Source organism: Taudactylus pleione, unplaced genomic scaffold (genome assembly GCF_031769625.1).
Source record: "Taudactylus pleione unplaced genomic scaffold, aTauple2 ptg000522l, whole genome shotgun sequence".
In the NCBI taxonomy this organism is placed as follows: Eukaryota; Metazoa; Chordata; class Amphibia; order Anura; family Myobatrachidae; genus Taudactylus; species Taudactylus pleione.
In genome coordinates, this window is record NW_028284924.1 from 5,147,699 (window position 1) to 5,168,127 (window position 20,429).

The 20,429-nt window shown below is 44.9% G+C and overlaps 1 protein-coding gene across 3 annotated transcripts in view; it reads right to left on the bottom strand.

Moving 5' to 3' along the window:
• Positions 1-20,429, bottom strand: part of LOC148501293 (follicle-stimulating hormone receptor-like) — a 180,518-nt gene that overhangs the window by 24,244 nt on the left and 135,845 nt on the right. For 2 of the 3 annotated variants that reach the window (XM_088450734.1, XM_088450735.1), the window contains exons 5-9: positions 17,862-17,933; positions 7,160-7,237; positions 4,539-4,607; positions 4,384-4,458; positions 63-251 (exon numbers count right to left, since the gene is read on the bottom strand). In XM_088450734.1, the coding sequence (XP_088306860.1) occupies positions 63-251; positions 4,384-4,458; positions 4,539-4,607; positions 7,160-7,237; positions 17,862-17,933 (483 nt within the window). The remainder of the gene's footprint in view (positions 1-62; positions 252-4,383; positions 4,459-4,538; positions 4,608-7,159; positions 7,238-17,861; positions 17,934-20,429) is intronic. The other variant, XM_088450736.1, reaches the window with a different exon arrangement.

Below are 20,429 nucleotides of genomic sequence, written 5' to 3' on the forward strand. Positions count from 1 at the left end.
AAAATATGATATTTTATCACACTTATTTGCACTGACTATTTTGAGAGCAAATACAATGTTACCTTTTCTGTTTCTTCCAGTTTGCAAAGGCGCAGCAATGGCTTGGGTAAGTCAAATTGGCTTCAATCAGATTTGACAACTTTTCTAAAGGAGGGAGCTTTTTCAAGTTGTAAGCGTGGTTAGCTATCAGCTTTTTCACATTTTCCAGCCCATAACTCGGCAAAGAGCTGATTTGCGTTTTTGAAATATCCCTTAAAAAAATTAAAGAGAGAGAATTACCCAAAGAGAATCACTTCGTTCTGTTTCTATCTATCCAAAAAATAAAGAGGCTGACTTCAGCTATTATGTCAGGCCTGCCACTCCACCCGAAAACCTCCTGCTACAAAGCATGATTTTGGGACCTATTCGTCATCATTTAAAGTGAAAGTGAAAGTTGCCATTTTCAAATACATTTGTAAGCCAAGTATCGGGGCCATTCATCATTCAGGTAATGTAGGAGAAATCACTGATATCTCCTGCTTACCTTGTAGCACTGATACTGTAGTATGGAGCCTTCATTAATCAAACTCCAAAAATGTACAGTTTTAGGAGTTTGAGTGCGCCATTTTCAGGAGGTCGTGAGGAGGGATCCATTCAGAATTCAGGTCAGGCACGTGCGCTAACACTGCCGGGTCAGACCAGGCAGTGTAAAGTTCCGCCACTACTAAATAGTGGCATAATACCGGCTTTTCAGGAACAGCTGTCCTGGCATTACAGCAATCTTAAATCCCTGCCGTAACCAAAGTGTTGGGAAGAGTGGGGGTGGGGTGAGGTCAGTTCTGGTATTTTGATAAATCACAGTAAAATAGGTGTTATGTATTTGGGACTTTTAACATATTATAGATTCAGATGTTTTGGAGTATATGTTCTCAGATTATTTAATTTTACCAGTGCCTGATTATCTATAACATATACAGTATGATGAAAAAAACAATAAGTCCTTTTTGCGCTCCATGCTTATATAACGGCAGCTTAAAAATATAGGTGTGATTCACCAATCACAGAAATCCATATAGTCACAAAATACGTAGATTCAAGCGCTCTGCTAAGGCACAGTCAGATCTTAAGTCAGAAACTCATATATTACTTCAAATCTTGAACTTAGGGCCTGATTCAGAGCCGCTCGTAAGCGGCCGCTCGTTCGTTCTGAGCGATGTTAGCCCAACTGCGCATGCGTACGGATCGTTATACGCATGCGCTAACCAGTCAGTGCGGCCGAAATTCATGTGCTCGCAAAATAGCGAATGTCTGCTATTTTGAGTGACAGAAAGAGGCGTATGTGGGTGGTAACAGGGGAAGGTGCTTGAAAATGGGGAGTGGAAATCAGAACGCAGGCGTGCTTAAAGGTCAAAACGGGGGTTTTATGGGTGTGCATATTTAAAACAGCAGCGTCATTGACCACGTCACTGGGTTATTTTATAGTCAGAACTGCTCGCAAAATTGTGGTAGCAAACACCAACCCCAAGAATAGCGAGCAGTTCATACCCTTGTCGATGTACTCGATTAATCTTATAAATAGCGGACATGACGTAGGATGCGAGCGGCCAGGGGGCGTATCTTTCCAAAAAACGAACGCAAGTTTTGTTCGCTCGTTCAGACATAGAGGCGTGAACAGACCGCAAACAGCGAACGGTTCATTTGAATAGCCACCCCTTGTTTTAGAACGAACGACCGCAAATAGCGAGTGGCTCTGAACGAGGGCCTTACTTCCTTCCTGAATCATCCTTATAATCAATTCAACGAATATCCAGCACCTGTTTATTTGTATTACAATTAATAAATTGAGGATTTTACTCTATATTCTGTTCCCAAAAATCTTGTTTTTCATGTAAACCATGACGAGATATACAGAGGGATAACTGCATAAAACTGTGCATTGATTGGAGGTCAACAGGTGCTGGATATTCGTTTAATTGACTATAAGGAAGATTCAGGAAGGAAGTAACTTCAAAATTATTGGAAAAACTAAGATTTGAAGTAATATCTGAGTTTCTGACTTAATATCTGACTGTGCCTTACCAGAGTGCTTGAATCTACGTATTTTGTGAATATACTGCATGATGTTATAGCAGTCTTTGTGTTGCAGCACAGTTGGCGATGACTCATGGTACAATTTACCTGCCAGGTTATGATCTGTACTGGTACTGAAGTTTACTGACTAATGATGTTGTATCTATCATATAACGGGCTTAAGTGTCCGTGTAGCTGCTGCACAGTGAGAACCAAAGGGTGCCCCCCTCCTCTCAGCTCTCACTGGCTGTGTCAGTGTCAGAATGATTCCAATTTTGTTTATTTGACCTGTTTCCTTGAGTGAACTCTTCAGTTGTTGCTCAATTGATGCAAAAACAACTCAAAGTCCATTTAAGCTGTCACTTACAGAAAGTAGAGTTTGCAGAGATGGTGATAGATGCAGAGCAATGATCTGCACCTAGTTTTGTGGAGCAGTCAGAAATGGCATTTCATTTTGCAGAACTAGAGTACAGCACGTCTTTAGGTGCTCTCTGTGCTTTGCAGAGGGGTGAGCAGACATTTTTATTCCTAGGTGTCTGTTCATTGTGTTTTCACAACTAGTCAAAAGTTTTACAGTACTATACTTGTCTCATTGCTCATAATTAATTTAAGCCATGAGTAAGGCTTATGGGTGGCATGTGGTGGAATGACCCGAGAGAACCCCCCTAAATTTGGGAGAGTTGACAAGCAAGTTGTGTTTTGGACTATTCTAGAAGAAATTTAATGGAACAATAATAAATTATAAAAAGCAGAGAATGAACTCTATGAAGGGAGGCTAGTGAGCGGCGAATCACAATGTCGTGAATCGCAGCGTCATGAACAGGGGGCGGGGCCAAGAGGATATGGGGCCTGATTCATTACCGACCGCAGCTGCGATTACTCACGCAGGCGGCCGATTGTTGCGTTCTGCGCATGTGTATGCTTCGTTGTGCAGAGGCCCAAAGGTCTCATTGCGATCGGACTGCGATCACAGTGACTAAGCAGACCCATTGCAGAGTGATTGACAGGAAGTGAGCGTTTGGGGTGGTGACGGGGGGGTGGAGAAGCGCAGGCATGCCAGTGCATTTGAACGTCATTACAGGGGCGTGCATAAATTACCCACTGTGATGCCATATGCAGCTTGGGCTTGCATTGCGTGCGATGAGGTCAGCAATTTCTGAGTAAGGTCAGACCTTGTGCGATGGTACTCGATTATTATTATAATATTACGGATGTGTGTAAGGCAGGGGTGGGGAACCTTTTTTCTGCAGAGGACCATTTTGATATATATATATAACATTATTCGCAGGCCCTGTGCAGGCCATGCCCCCTCCAAGTGTCGACACACGGGGGCGGGGCCACAATCACCGGTGGTTAAAGCAATGCCCGAAGTATCCTGAGGAAGATCTGGGGAGCTGTAAGGGCAGCGGTGTGACCGTCTGAAGCATCCTAAGGACGCTCCAGGCAACACTGCTGCATAGATTCTGGCTGCAGGGTACCATTCTAGGCACCATGCTGGCCCAATGAGGCTAGCAGAAAAAAAGCTCAGAGGGCCAGACCAAATGATTCTGAGGGCCTTCTACGGCCCCCAGGTAGGATGCTCCCCATCCCTGGTGTAAGGTGAAATGGGCGTCCTTATGTTAGGCTGCGATGCCATTGCGATAGCAATCATTAGCATATTTTCGCAGTGGGACTGCATGCGTAATCGCAGCTGCGATCGCCATAGCGATCTGTAATGAATTAGGCCCATGTTAGTTTTAGCTGTTACACTAGGAAGTTGGGCAGGATGCAGAAGGCTGCAATGGGAACTCTCCGAATTTCAGGAATCTCCCAGACATTGTGGGAGAGTAAGTAAGTGGGGATGTAGTTGACATCCCAGCTGCCAGGATGCCGGCACTCAAAATGCTGGTGCTGGAATCCCAACACCGGTCAGAATCCTGGTGCCGGTAAGTAGTGGAGTTAGGGGGTGGGTTAGAGTTAGGGTTAGGCAGTAGGTGGATGGTTAGGTTTGCAGTAGCCACTAGGGGGCGAGGGTTATGGTTAGGCACTAGGGGGGAAGGTTAGCCTTAGGCACTAGAGGGGAAGGTTAGGTTTAGGGTGCGGGGAGGGAGGATTAGGGGTAGTATACTTACAGACAGGGGTCGGTATTCTAACCCTGTTGGGATGCCGGGATTCTGAGCAATGCCATCCCGTACCCAACCCGGCAATTGTGTGGTACATGGGCAGCTCAGAAATTTACAGTAATCTTATATATCTCAGGTATCGATTTGTTCTATCTCATTGATCTGAGCTGAAGTCAGAACAAAAGATTTCAGAAGTTTAATCTAAAGCTCATCAAAGAAAGATATAACTTACAATACTTCAGGTCCATTAGCTCCGTGGAAAACAAGATCTGGTAATGTTGTTAGTCTCTGATTGCCACTGAGGACTCTGTGAAAAAAAATGCAATAATAATCAGTAAGAGTATAAGAGAAGAACATGGAGCAGATGAAATTCTCCCATAAACTTACAGTTTATGTAAATTTGTGCCATTGAATGCGTAGTTTTGTATTTCTTCAATAGAATTCTGAACAAGCGACCTGGAAAGAGTAAAACTTTTTATAAAGTTTTCCAAGCAGTGTTATAACTGTATTGCTGTGCAATAGTAGGGTAGACACAGCGGAGGCAGCCATTTTGTGCTATGAAGGCATGGAAGATACCATTGACTGAATTTCTGCCTAAAATTTACTGAATTCACTAAAAAAATGCAATGGGTGCATACATATGCAGAGTTACCAAGATCCCATGATGAGGGCAGACCTGGGCCAGTAATATATGCACCAGGTTTATATCAGCCGTTCATCACATACAATCACCTTTAAAAAAAAATAGTTTTCATAGCGAAGTGCTCAGGTACTATATTGCTTAAAAAAGATATAAAGATCTCTCTAATACAGTAGGTGTAATTCTCTCACCTCGGTATAAACAAACAAAAGCTTCAGCGTTGAATCTGCAACCAGCCAATCGGAGGCAATAGGCTTGCAATGGTTATTATCATCTGCATGTAATACCAGATTTCAGGCACCCGCAATTGTGTGACATTGACAGGTGTATACAGTATACATCTCCTGCTAGTCTGCCTCTGTTTGCAACTATGCAAACATGTTCTCACTCGAGATGTACAGGATCGGATTGGTCCGAATTTTCCCGCAAAATTTCAGTTCTCAGAAAGAGGCACTTTTGTCAATGAAACATGACATTTGACCTCTGTCTGAGACCCAAAATTTGGTGGGAAATATCCAAATTTCACTGGAAAATACGAACCGATCCGAGCCTGCACATCTCTAGTTCTTACTTTCACTTCATGGTAGAACGACCCCTTATCTCCTCCTTTTCCTGACACCTTTCCCGACACCTTTCCCGACAGTTGCAAACAGGTGTTAAGTTCCAGATTCCAGCAAATCTATAATTGAAATACACTCTTATTTTGGCAACTGGTGTTCTTCCTAACCTGTAGCCAATAAGATAATTCAAATGTTCACAGCACAGAGATTTTCAGGAGTCAAGTGTGCTGATGTTATATTATTTGGAACCGGGGCTGCACTTCACAGGTGCAGTGTACTAATGTGGAAAGGGAAATTGATGCAAGCGAGAAGCCGCAGAATGCAGAAGGAGCACGGTACCTCAGCAGAACAGAGAAGGCATGTGATGTTGGTGCGCTGCCTCCATTCAGCAAGTACAATGTAGGATAGAACCGGCGGTCGCTAAGACCAACTGTACAGAAATTCAGGTAAGAGATGTCTGTCCTATGACATGCACTAATGGGCACGCGCACGGTCTCCTCACATCTTTACTACTCAGCGTCCATGAGGACAGTTCTAGGAGGAGACTATCACCACTGAAGGGCCTGCAGTGCCCTGCTATATGCCTGCAAGTACACTTTACCACCACCAGTGCTACTGTCTACTGATGCCAGTCACACCTAGCGCACTATAATGCCCAGCAATGCCCTGAGCTTCAGGCTGCCACAAACAGTACATTACACCTGTGATATTGCCTGTGTCACATGCTAACTGTTTTTTTACCTGATATATAATAAATCCAATAACAGATTGAGCTGTACCACGTGTGGACTAACCGCCACCAGTACCAACTACTGTGAATACATCTAATCAGTTTCACTCGTACTATGTGCACCAACACATCTGGAGAACTACTGTCTGCAGCACGTTCCGCTTCGCATTATATATCAAAACCAGCAGGCTCCGTTCATTACTCTGCTAATATGTGAGACATACTGTATGTCAGATTATCGTGGAGGGACTGGAGGCCTGATTCTGAGTTGGAAACGATTCTATAATGCGGCGGCATCTCACAATTAATAGTACTCGGTGCATGTGGCTACATCCACAACTTGGAGCACCTACGAGCGATTCCTAGTTAGACGCATCTTACTAGCCTCTCATTGATAGCTTAATGGGTGTTACTGGGTGGCAACTGTTCACACATAGGAAAAGCGTCCCATAGGCGTGTAGACACAGTTGCACCCTATTCTGAGTTGTACTTATGCAGAGTGCACACCATGTTCTGTCGGATCTTCTACATCCGAGATGGGGCAAGTGCAAATGCAGATAGTAGTGATGTTAGCTGCCCTTTTCATCTGGGGGAGCACTCTCATGGATCTTTACGGATATGACTTTCATTCACTGGATGCTACCAGAATTATGACGACATGTCGTGCCACTCAGAAGGGATGTGGTCAATATCCTGGCAAGTGGGATTCTGGCGCTTAGAATACCAGCGCCGGAATCCCGACACCCTAGAAGAAGGATTAGTATACCTACCAACAGGTGTCCTAACCCTGTTGGGATGCCGACATCAGGATTTTGACCGTCGGGATCCCAAGGCCAGCATCCTCTACCCAACCCACTCAAAATCAGGCTGTGTGTTGTAACTTGTATATAAATTACAGATAGTTGCAAAGAACTGCTTCAATCTAGACAATAGGCTTTGGAATTATGGGGCCAATGAGATGGGGAGGAGCCGAGAAAATATTACGTTAAGATCTATGCAGCATGGAGTCTTTCACATTCTGAATCACAAATGTCCTTATGTACTGTACGTCCTTCTACTAAAACATTGGCATACTTACAACCTGACACTTTCTCTACTGAGTCCGGCAAATGCATTTCTTTCGATTTTCTTTATATTAATATTATCTTGGATATCTCTAAAAGGCAGAAAGGGTACAGGTCAGGTTCTAAAATTGCATGAAAGTTGCAGAACACATCTCTGTTACGCTATTGCTTCTGTGGACTGTAGATGAAACTAAATTTGATGGATGTCACCTGTTAGAAGACGGTTGAGATAAATACTACACTACAATGGACTTCAGAATACAGGTCTTAGAGTAGACCCAGATTCAGGTCCTGGAACATCCAGATAATATTTTGTATACAGGTACGGAGATGTAGCAAGCGGTGGAAGAAGTGGTAAAGTGGGCCAGAGGAGAAGATGCCCATATCAACCATTCAGCTTCGAGGTAGCATTTATCAAGTACACTCTATAAAATGATAGGCTAAAGCTGATTGGTTGCTATCGGCAACTTCTTCAGTGGCCCTTTTCTCCTCTTCTTATCATCACTGTCATTAGGTTGGAATGGAATGACAGTTGGTTTGTACGCTGAACCCTCCCACCATTGTCAGAGGTGCACAGTACAGAGTGACAGGGAGGTCATAGAGAGAGACAGTGGGGGAGGAGGGAGCAGGAGAGATGGGGAGAAAGGAATAGATTTACGAAAGCTTCTAAAACAGACAAGTGGTGGCGGTGCCCACAGCAACCAATCAGAATCTGTCTCTCATTTTCTAGAATGCAGTAGAGACATGATAGACAGAATCTGATTGGTCGCTCTGGGCAACACCACCACTTGTCTGTTTTAGAAGCTTTAGTAAATATACAACACAGTTTAGTGGTCGGGAAGGGAGAAATGGGGGAAGAGGAGCGAGTGAAGTGGGGAGAAAGTGTCGGAGGAGAGGGGGAGAGTGATGGAGAGAGGAGGGGGGGGATGGAGACAGAGAGAAATAAATAAATAAGTAAAAGCCAAGCAACGCCAGACATTCCAGCTAGAATATACTTATAAATATAGCATTATATGCTGTAATTGATAATAAAGAGAATAAAGCACGTTTTGGGCCTGAGACTCTCTCCACCTCCCACCTTTTGTCACAAGCAATTTATTATATGGTTACTCCTTACTTATTAAGGAATAGGATCCACTGTTCCTGCCTGAGCTTCCCTATTCTTGGGTTGGCCTGGGGACACTGCCATATGACTGCCCTGGCTGTTACTGATGCAGAAATCTGTGATTCTGCCTTTTTATGTTCACAATATACACCAGGGTCCTCCTTTGGAGCTGGACATAATATAAGGCCATTTGCACCACATAAACATACGGCAAGGGCCTGATTCAGACCCGCTCGCTTCGGGGCTCGCTAAAAGATGGAGCTGTCGATGTTGATCGACAGCTCGCCCCGTTTTGTACGCAGGGAGGAGGGGTGGCTGGACAAATGGAAGGAACGCCTGCTGTTTGTGGGCGGCCCTACTGACATCACACGTGATGACAGTAGTGAACTTCCTGCTCTATTAGAGCAGGAAGTTCACTGGGGCTTGTAAGGGTCTCGTCGCAAACCCGATGGTCGCGATAATCGCGACCATCGCCAGGCCGCCCGCATAAGCTGTGGGTGGTCACCCACATCTATGCGTGCGGCCTGGAGGCTGATTTAAAAAAAAAAATCCGCAAACGGCGAGCGCCTCTGAATCAGGACCTAAGTCTTGCTGCATGGAGCATGTGCCACGACCTACATTTGTATTCACAGTTGAATGTTATCATGCCGCTTAATCCTAGGGCGGTGGATCAGGTGTATCCTCAATCATGTGCAAGACAGCAAGGGTTTGCGCATGCCAGTTAGCCATGTCCTTTAGAGATGTGTCTTATTTACAGTTAAAATTGTTCATTTCAAGTGTATAAGAACTCAGCTGTACACGTTTGATGCTTAGCAATAAAGTAACTTTTGATGTTACAAAATAAATAAATGAAAAACAAAAATGAGCATGTTCCACTCCCTTCCCCCTTGAAATCATTAAGCAATCACAGAACTACAGAACCTGGGCTGCTTCTACTGAAACAGACAGAGCAGGGCTATGTAGCTCCTATGGAAATGCCTCTAGTTGACTGAGTAGACGCTCCCAGAGATTAGAGGGCACAGGGGAGAGAGATAAAGAGAGATAAAGTGGACAGAGACAAAGTACCAACCAATCAGCTTCTAACTGTCATTTTTCAAACACAGGGCCTGATTCAGAGCCGGACGCTCTGACAGAGCGCTCGCTCTGAATCAGGGCCGGGCTTCTGTTGTTTTAGAGCGGCCTCCTGGCCGCTCGCATAGCTGTGGGTTGCCACCCACAGCTATAGCGAGCGGCCAGGAAGATGGTCGCGATCGTCAAGACCATCGCGACCATCGGGCTTGCGACGAGACCCTTGTGGTAGGGTCTCGTTGGTAGGGTCTTTCGCTCCGGAGCTCTCTACAAAAGGGGGCGGCTGTCGATGTTGATCGACAGCTCGACCCGTTTTGTAGGCGTGGCGGGGGGGTGGTTTCCAAAACAGAGGCGTTCCTTAAGGAATGCCTACCGTTTTGTGGGCGGCTGCACTGACATCATCAGCTCTGAAAGAGCAGGAAGCTCCCTGGGGCTTGCGGCTGCCGAGACCCAACTTTAGGGTCTCGTCGCAAGCCCCGATGGTCGCGATGGTGGTCACCATCGAGACCATCAACCTGGTCGGTTATAAGCTGTGGGTGGTAACCACAGGAGGCCGCACTTCAAAAATGAGGCAGCCGCCCTCATTCAGAATGAGTGCTCGCTTCTTGCGAGCGCCTCTGAATGAGGGCTAGTGTCCACCTCTGTGCTGCATTCCATAGGGCGTGTGCTCCGACTCGTCCTTCTTAGCGTGTCCCAGTAATCCAGGTACGGCAACAGTCACGGCTCTGCGCTTCAATGCGTTTCGGGGAGCAGTCTCCCCTTTTTCAAGAAGACTTCTTGAAAAAGGGGTGACTGCTCCCCGAAACGCGTTAAAGCATTGGATGTCCAAAGTGTTTTTCCACATAGAAACCTTTATAGGAACGCGTGACAGAAAACAAATGTAAGTGCTTCTTTTATTGGATTACTGAAGTACTTTGGAGGGCTGTTACGTCTCTGTAAAGAAACCTTTATTGGTATAAGGGTGAGAATACTGATGTAAGTCCTCCCCCCATTTTTTGAATCAGGTGAAAAGATAAAGATACCTTTTATGTGTACACGGGTGAGAACCCCTATGTAAGTTTTGGACTTATACTTTTATCAGAACTAGGGGTGAGCGGGTTCGGATTTCTGAAATCCGAACCCCCCCGAGCCCCCCCGATTCGAGGCAGATCCGAGTCAGGCTCGACTTTTCCCGCCTGACTCGGATCTGAAATCGAGGCAAAACGTCATCATCCTGCCTTCCGAGTCTCGCGGGTTTTGGAACCTATATAAGGTACCCGCCTCGGCGCCATTTTCTCACTCGGCTGTGGACAGTAAAGAGGGAGGGTGGGAGTTAGGGCTGGCTGGGCTGTGTAGTGTAGTGTAGTGTAGTGCAGAGTAGTGTTGTGCTGTGCTGTGCTGCGCTGTGCTGCTGTTGTCCACTACTTCAAAGTCCATAGGGGCTGGCTGTGTTGTGCTGTGCTGCTGTTGTTAATAGGGGCTGTGTCCACTACTTCAAAGTCCATAGGGGCTGGCTGGACTGTGTGGTGCAGTCAGTTCTCCATAGGGGCTGTGTCCACTCAAAAGTCCTGTGCAGTGTCCCAGTCCAAAAGGGGTGCTGTAGTGTTGTCCAGGGGGTGCTCTGTACATCAGGGGTGCTCCCCCCAAGTGCTAAAAAAATTATATTTTTTGTGTGTTTGTGAATTGTGTGCGCAGTAGCCGCACGTGCATCAACAAAGTAGTGCCAAGCGTGCGCCTGTGTCATAAGTAAAGGGCCAGCTGGCTTGACCGTTAAAGGGTGCTGTAACCCCCAAAGTACACTCCAGTCCAAACCAAAAAAAAAATAATTTTCTGTGTTTGTGAATTGTGTGCGCAGTAGCCGCACGTGCATCAACAAAGTAGTGCCAAGCGTGCGCCTGTGTCATAAGTAAAGGGCCGGCTGGCTTGACCGTTAAAGGGTGCTGTAACCCCCAAAGTACACTCCAGTCCAAACCAAAAAAAAAAATATTTTCTGTGTTTGTGAATTGTGTGCGCAGTAGCCGCACGTGCATCAACAAAGTAGTGCCAAGCGTGCGCCTGTGTCATAAGTAAAGGGCCGGCTGGCTTGACTGTTAAAGGGTGCTGTAACCCCCAAAGTACACTCCAAACCCCCAAAAAAATATTTTCTGTGTTTGTGAATTGTGTGCGCAGTAGCCGCACGTGCATCAACAAAGTAGTGCCAAGCGTGCGCCTGTGTCATAAGTAAAGGGCCGGCTGGCTTGACCGTTAAAGGGTGCTGTAACCCACAAAGTACACTCCAGTCCAAACCAAAAAAAAAAATATTTTCTGTGTTTGTGAATTGTGTGCGCAGTAGCCGCACGTGCATCAACAAAGTAGTGCCAAGCGTGCGCCTGTGTCATAAGTAAAGGGCCGGCTGGCTTGACCGTTAAAGGGTGCTGTAACCCCCAAAGTACACTCCAGTCCAAACCAAAAAAAAAAATATTTTCTGTGTTTGTGAATTGTGTGCGCAGTAGCCGCACGTGCATCAACAAAGTAGTGCCAAGCGTGCGCCTCTGTCATAAGTAAAGGGCCGGCTGGCTTGACCGTTAAAGGGTGCTGTAACCCCCAAAGTACACTCCAGTCCAAACCAAAAAAAAAATTATTTTCTGTGTTTGTGAATTGTGTGCGCTGTGGCTGCACGTGCATCAACAATGGAGCAGCGCCAAGCATGCGCCTGTGTCCCATAAGTAAAGAGCCGGCTGGCTCATTTCTTAAAGGGTGGTGTAACCCACAAAGTGCACTACTCTCCAGCAAAAATAAAAAACTATTTTCTGTGTTTGTGTGCGCTTTAGCCGCACGTATATATCAATATAACATAAATGGAGGACCAAACTTTCTCCGATAAAAATAAAATAGGGAAAGATCAATAACCTCTTCCTCCTAGTGCTGTTGCTGCTGCTGGGAGTTGTTCATCATCCTAGAGAGGAAGTAGGAACATCACTACTTTTACTAAACAATTGACCCTCCAACAGTCCCTAGCGATGAGGATGAAGTACGACAGCAGTCATCCTGAAGCAAAACGTATAACTGAGGCCTTGACTGCTATGTTGGTGTTAGACGTGCGTCCGGTATCTGCCATTAGTGCAGTGGGATTTAGACAATTGATGGAGGTAGTGTGTCCCCGGTTCCAAATCCCGTCTAGATTCCACCTGCATCCTCAAAGCAGCAGCGACAAGCGTGCGTCTGTCTGTTAAAGGATGGTGTAACCCTCAAAGTGCGCTCCACAAACAATAAAAATATTCTTCTTCTTTTTTCTGTCTTTGTGAATTGTGTGGGCTGCAGCCGCACTTGCATCCTCAAAGCAGCAGCGACAAGCGTGCGTCTGTCTGTTAAAGGATTACATCGGTGACAGCATCCAAGTAGGCATGTCAGACAGTCCGTACCTGTACTGGCAGGAAAAAGAAGCAATTTGGAGGTCCCTGTACAAACTGGCTCTATTTTACCTGAGTTGCCCCCCCTCCAGTGTGTACTCCGAAAGAGTGTTTAGTGCAGCCGGGAACCTTGTCAGCGAAAGGCGTAGGAGTTTGCTTCCACAAAATGTGGAGAAGATGATGTTCATAAAATGAATTATCAACTCTTCCAGGGAGACCAGCCTCCAGAACGTACAGAGGGACCTGTGGTTGTGGATTCCAGCGGGGACGAATTAATACTCTGTGAGGATGAGGATGTACACAACACTGAAGAGGGTGAGGAATCGGTGGATGAGGAGGATGAGGACGACATCTTGCCTCCGTAGAGCCAGTTTGTGCAGGGACAGATTAATTGCCAGCTTGTTTTGTGGGGGCCCAAACGAGCCAATCATTTCAGCCACAGTCGTGTGGCAGACCCTGGCGCTGAAATGTTTGGTTTGTTAAAGTGTGCATGTCCTGTTTATACAACATAAGGGTGGGTGGGAGGGCCCAAGGACAATTCCATCTTGCACCTCTTTTTTTTCTTTGCATTATGTATAGTTTGGGGCCTAGTTTTTCAAACTGCCATCCTGTCTGCCACTGCAGTGCCACTCCTAGATGGACCACGTGTTTGTGCCGCCCACTCGTATCTCTTAGCATAGTCATCCAGCTACCTCGGTGCAACCTTTTGGACATAAAAACACTATTGTGAGGTGTGAGGTGTTCAGAATAGACTGGAAATGAGTGGAAATTAAGGTTATTGAGGTTAATAATAGCATAGGAGCAGAAAAACCCACAAATTCTGTGATTTTAGCTGTTTTTATGCTTTTTTTCAAAAAAATACAGATCCAAAACACAAAACCCAGAACCCAAAACACGGAAGGGTGGTTTTGGCAAAACCAATCCAGATCCAAAACACGAAGAAAGATCCAGATCCAAAACCAAAACACAAAACACGAAAAGTGGCCGGTGCACACCTCTAATCAGAACCCAAGGCTGAGAAGATTGGAGGATACACTTCCCTCTTCAGTATATAGATTATATATAGGGAAGCACTGGTGTTTGTGAATACTTTTTTGCTTTCTTAGATACAGTATAAGGAGTGAGGGGTGCACTCTTTCACTCGAATTAGCAGCTACAGTATATCTCCTTTTGAGCGCGGAGGTCAAATATCTTTCTAATTAAGTGGCTGTCACGTTGGAGTAGGACTTGGGTTTATAGAGAACTGATGTGAGTTCTCTAAAGGCTACTGATGCTACATAAGATATGGGCTGCATTTAAATGAAATGATACAAGGCTAAAAGGCATTCATAAGATACTGATTGGAGCCTCTTATTGGTCACCACATAAAACTGATTGGACAGAAATTTAAACATTGCAAATGCACTAGGGAGCAAATTCAGGGAGAGACATAATAAAACAAATGTATTTATTAATTCCTAATTTAGAGCTGAATTTACAGTATGTCCAAGTTTGAAGAACAGATTTTGTTTTGTTTTTGCAGTAAAACCATGCAGAGTTTGGAGATGCACGTAAGTTGCACATGCGGCCCCCTATTTCTGGACAGGTGGATTGAGGATGTTCAAATGCAACAGTATATTACAGTAAGAGCTTACACACATGAATGGGGCATGTCCCTCTGGCGATATGGCCTACTGCCTGTTACAACCTATAATAGCCTGGTGCTGGTTGTAATGTTTAAAGGGGGATACAATGGTTTTTACACTTGTGCAATAGTGCTAACTAGGAGATATATATTTACTAAAGTGCAGGTTTTTAGAAGTGGAGTTGTTGCTCATAGCAACCCATCCGATCTACAGATGTGTCCACATGAATCTATCCTCCCTGTGCTACAAGTCGCGCTACACATAATGCGAGAGTGCCGTATGACTCGGTAGCGACGAGTGTCTTTTCGTGCACTTGTGACACTGTAACGCAGTGTTTCGCATGCAGATACACTCGCACTTGTACACAGAACACAGGCATGCCGCACGTCATTTTAATCAGCAGAAGCTGTTTGTGAGATCTGTTTGCACCACTGTGTGAATAAGATGCGTTTGAAGGTAAAAAGTCAAATCAAAAGACGCTTGGCACTACCGAGTCACTCCACATCATGGCGCGTCTATAAGGGATGTTTAACGCGCAAGGAGGCTAGATGTATGTTGTTGACACATCTCTATTTAAAATTTATTTAGCACCTTCTAGAAGATAATAGCTAAAATCTGATTGGTTGCTATGGGCAACATCTCCACTTTTAAAAATCCGCACTTTCGTGAATATACCCCTGAGTGCTGGTGCTCCGTTAGTTTTTGGGTGTGGGTATATACTGTTTTAATGATTCATATATATTTTTTATACACATTTAAGAAAGCAGTCATCATCATCATCCTCATCAATGTGATGAGGACAACTGGCATATCTAGTATGTGGTTGCATCAAGATTCGTTTTAGCTCACAACTTTGAATAGTCGAAATATAGGCGCAACTGAAAATAAATAAGAAGGGATATAATTTTGCAGTCTGAATTTTACGGTTACATTCTACAGTATATTGTACTGGAAATGATCCCCATACTGTATAAAAGCCATTTTATGTGACTTCTCTCATAAACTGTCTTATTGTTTTACAGTACAGTGTATAATGTTTAACGTCTTTGTGTATAGGAATACTGTACATTCTCTGATTTATATAAAAATCTTTATTTTTCGATTTAGTGCACACTAGCCTGACCTCATCTCATGCATGTCACTGATCTGTGACAGTAAAAGAGTAATTAACTTTCGCTCTGTCCAGCCCTGTTATGTACTCCAGAAATTAGTCTATGTCAGCTGTTGTGGTATAGAAACATGCTCTGGGAAGGAAAGTCACTTGTTTGGTTGCTTTGTGATGGGTGGTGATTTTAGGGATGGGTGTGTGGGTGGTAATTTTAGGGGTAGAAGGCTGAGTTTATAAATGCATCTCTCGTTGCCGCAAGCCCCAGAGACCTTCTGGCTCTAATAGAACCGGAAGCTCTCCCACTGACATCACTGGTGATGTCAGGTGGGGCCACCCACAAACTGCAGGCGTTCGCTTGGGAATGCCTCCGTTTGTGAAGCCACCCTCCGGCCACGCCTACCAAACGGGGCGAGCTGTCAATCACCATCGACAGTTCGCCCCCTTTGGTGCGAGACCCGGAGCGACGGAGCACCTGTCGCTAGCTGGGTCTCGCGCATGCGCACGACAGAGCCGGCTCCATCATGCGCATGCCCAGTGGGCAAACATCGACCCGGTTGTGAGCGCTCAGCGCTTGCGACCGGGTCTGAATCAGGCCCTGTGTTCGCACCATGCAATCCTATGGAGCCACGGGTGCAAATGCAGCGCGTGTACCCGTTTGCGGGTGCGTGACTCACTCCATGCGTGGTGCGATTTGCCGCACAAATCCAAGAGGACACATCTGTATTTGGTGGACTGTCCTCAATCACACTCCGCTGCCATCTGTTGTGTACCAGCTATAGGGTCCATGGGTGCTGAAGTGGGGGGGTGGGTACTAATTATCCAGGCACAGGTTTAATGAAGGGGCAGCAGCAGTCTCCCCTGGCTGTGTGGGGAAGGGGGTGACGACACTGATCACATCCCCCCATGATTTGCCCCATTCTGAGGGGCACACAGCAACCGCTTTGGAGCACGCTGCACCGTGGCAAATACTATTTATTTTGTAAGGAGAAGTGGCCACGTACATTTATTTCATCAAAGTAAAGAGTGAAGTGATGAAGAAAATCAAGCCGGTCACAGACTGAAAGGGTTGAGGTATGACAATGGAGGGGAATATCCCAACAAGATGTTGAAATCTTCCTAAAGAAGCATGGCATTGAGCATCAACTGACCATCACATACACACCAGAATAAATTGTGTAAGTGAGCATGCAAACCGTACATCAGTGAATAGATCCAGATGTATAGTATGCTAAAAGATGCATTTCCCAACATCCGCACCCCTAAATATAGATTTTACACTGTTTTTCACCTGCTATTCTGTGGAGAAAAAGTATCACCTATTTCATTGCCTTGAGTTTTCGCATAAGCAAAAACAGAATGGAATGGAATTGAGGGGGTCATTCAGACCCGCTAGCGAGCGGCAGGACGCTCGCAAGTGGGTCGATGTTCCCCACTGCGCATGCGCACGACGGAGGGAGCTCCATCGTGCGCATGCGCGAGACCCTGTCGATGTTGATTGATAGCACGCCGCCTTTGGTGAGCGTGCCGGGGGCGTGCCTGCCAGACGGAGGCGTTCCGATGGGAACACCTACTGTCTCAAGCCGGCCCCACTGACATCACAAGTGATGTCAGTGGGAGTGATTTTGGCTCTGATAGAGCCAAAATCACTCCAGGGCTTGCGGCAGCGAGACCCTACCGCAGGGTCTCCGTCGCAAGCCCGATGGTCGCATGGTCAAGACCATCGCGACCATCATCATGGACACTCGCTATAGCTGTGGGTGGTAACCCACAGCTATGCGAGCGTCCATGAGGACGCTCCAAAAAAGGTAGGAGGGCCCTGATTCAGAGCGAGCACTCTGGTCAGAGCGTTCAGCCCTGAATCAGGCCCTGAATACGGAGTAAAACAAAAAGGCGAAATTATTGCAAAGAAACACGTGAAAACGGCTTTTCGCTCCTAGTTGAATACGGCCCATAGATGGCTGGGACTCACTGGCAGTTGGTGTGGTTCCCTTATTTGAATTTTGGGCTGCGCTGCAACCTCACCTCTGGAGCCGCCACTGGTTGGACTTGTTTCACATAAGGAATGGTATGAATTCAATGGGAGAATTAAGCAGTTTGGTGACTGATCCAGGAAATTAAAGTGATTGCCATGTATGGGGTCAGGATGGAATTTATTTGCCCCTGTCAGGTTAAAGAGGCAGTCATTCCTTAATGTTCATCTTCCTTTGGATCAACATATTTATCTGTCTGTCTGTCCATCTATCTGTCTATCCAAACACCCGTCCATCCTGTCCGTCCCTGTCTATCCTTGCATCTGATATAACTGTCTGTCCCTTATAAATGTCATGTTTGTATTATTAAGTAGCTGAGGCAATGCACCTGCTTTTTCCAAACTGCATGCTATGGCATTCTTATCCACTTTCTGGAATGATTAAATATTTAGTGGAGGTGCTTAAAACTTACAGAAATACCATGTCGAGAGACTGTATCCTGGAAACAGCGGGGATAATATGTATTCCAGTGTTGTATATTAACCTAAAATGAAAAGATAACATTGAAAATTAAGTTTGAAATCATTTTTCTTAAATGCAGCTCTTAGTTTAATAATTATTCAAGCTAGAATACCATTAATCTATAGAAACACTATTTTCCTCATACAGTATGTGGCGATACAATGATGAACTATTATAGGGATACTGAACTTACTGTATTATGTAAAAAAAATAATATATATATATATAATATATATATGCGGGGAAGCTGCTAATGAAATCCCCTGTATTCTCTTCTATAATAAGAGTATTAAAATTCAGATTCTGAAATACCCCAGGTGTTATAATTACAGTATCCGTGGGACGGCTGTTAAATTCACAATGCAATCGACTAAATAATTCCCTGCGTGATAGCATTATGAGAATGTATACTTTATGTCTTGTATTTCCAACATGATAATATGTTTGCATTAGTTTTGGAATCATGAGCTCTGTGTGAATTATTTAAGGACTAAAAGGCAGAGACTGCTTGTGGCTTATGTATTTTGCTTCTTAAGAAACAATTAAGCCTTCCACAATCTGAGTGCAGTTTAAATTCTTTAGACACAGAGCTAAATAAATACTAACATTTATCCAAGATAAAAAAGGGGCTTATAAAGAACTGCAGGCTTGGTTATAGGGTGATTAATTGTTACTAGGGAAGTGCGCTGACACCTGTGTTTTGGTTATGGTTTTGGATCTGTATCTCCTTCAAGGTTTTTGGATCTGGATTTGGTTTTGCAAATCTACCCTCAAGTATTTTGGTTTTGGATCTGGAATTAAAAAAAAAAAGTTTTAAATCAGCTAAAATCATGTAACTTAAGCAATCCAAAACCTAAAATTCGGATTTAAAATCCGAATTCCGTACCACACAAAAAGATCGGAACCGGATCTCCTCAGGAGATTAGACCCGCGACTCGGATTTACCCGGATTCTCAAAATTTGGGTGGATTTGGATTTCTGGAGAATTGAAGCGTACATCTCTAATTGTTACAATGAATTTTGCACTGTTTAAGAGCAATAACGAGTAATGACTGATGCGGAGATGGACACACATGGTTTAAATAAAACTATTAAATCAGACGCACGTAATAGCGATAATAAGTCATTATGCTAAACTATTTTAATTAATATTTGTTTTTATAGCAAAATAAACGAATTCACTATTAGGTTTGATTTAAATTTGAAAAAAATCCATCTACTGTATATTATAGCGGGAAGAATTATCGGGGTTGGGTGTGGGATCCTGGCGGTCGGGATGCTGGCAGTCAGAATACCAACAGCGGCATTTCAACAGTCAGAATCATGACCCAATTAAGTAATTGTCCTAACCCTAACCCCTAATCCTCCCCCAACCCTCCTTTCCTGCAGCCTAAAGCTAACCCTCCCCCCCACAGCCTAACCCCACTCACATCCTAACCCTAACCCTCCCTCCGCCCCACAGTCATATGGTGCATACACACAGTCGGATCTGTCAGACGAACGACAAACAATGAACCACAAACTACGAACGATAAACGATGAACGATTTGAACGATTTTACCAACGATTTCATGAATTATGAATGATTTTTGATAGTATTAAAATGAATGAAAATCAACCAAATCTGACTGCAAACACATCAGATGTCAGATATCGTTATCTGACATGCGGGAACGTGCATCGTTCATCGTTGCAGGGACACATGTCAGATTTTCTTTCAGATATGAACGATTGAACGATTTTTAAAATCGTTATTGTACAAATCCGAAGGAAAATCTGACCGTGTGTATGCACAATTACTCTTACCCTCTCCCTAATGCCTAACCCTAACCTCCCACTAACCCTAATACTTACCATCGGGATTCCGACTGCTGTCGGGGTTCCGGCACTGGTATTTTGAGCGCCGGCATCCCGGCCACCAGGATGGTAACTATGGGCCTGATTCAGAGCCACTCGTAAGCGGCAGCTCGTTCGCTCTGAGCGATGTTTGCCCAACTGCGCATGCGTACGGATCGTTATACGCATGCGCGAACCAGTCAGTGCAGCCGAAATTCATGTGCTCGCAAAATAGCAAATGCCTGCTATTTTGAGTGACAGAAAGAGGCGTAAAAATTGTGGTAGCAAACACCAACCCCAAGAATAGCGAGCAGTTCATAACCTTGTCGATGTACTCGATTAATCTAATAAATAGCGGACATGACGTAGGATGCGAGCGGCCAGGGGGCGTATTTTTCCAAAAAACGAACGCAAGTTTTGTTCGCTCGTTCAGACATAGAGGCGTGAACAGACCGCAAACAGCGAACGGTTCATTTGAATAGCCACCCCTAGTTTTAGAACAAACGACCGCAAATAGCGAGTGGCTCTGAATGAGGGCCTATATCCCAATTATCCTTCTCATAGCAACAATTTAATTCTACAATATGCATACAAAATCATATAATACAGTCACTATCAATGGTGAGAGCACTATAGTTTCAGAGATCAATCAGCGAATCACAATCGGCTAACTAGCTAGTCC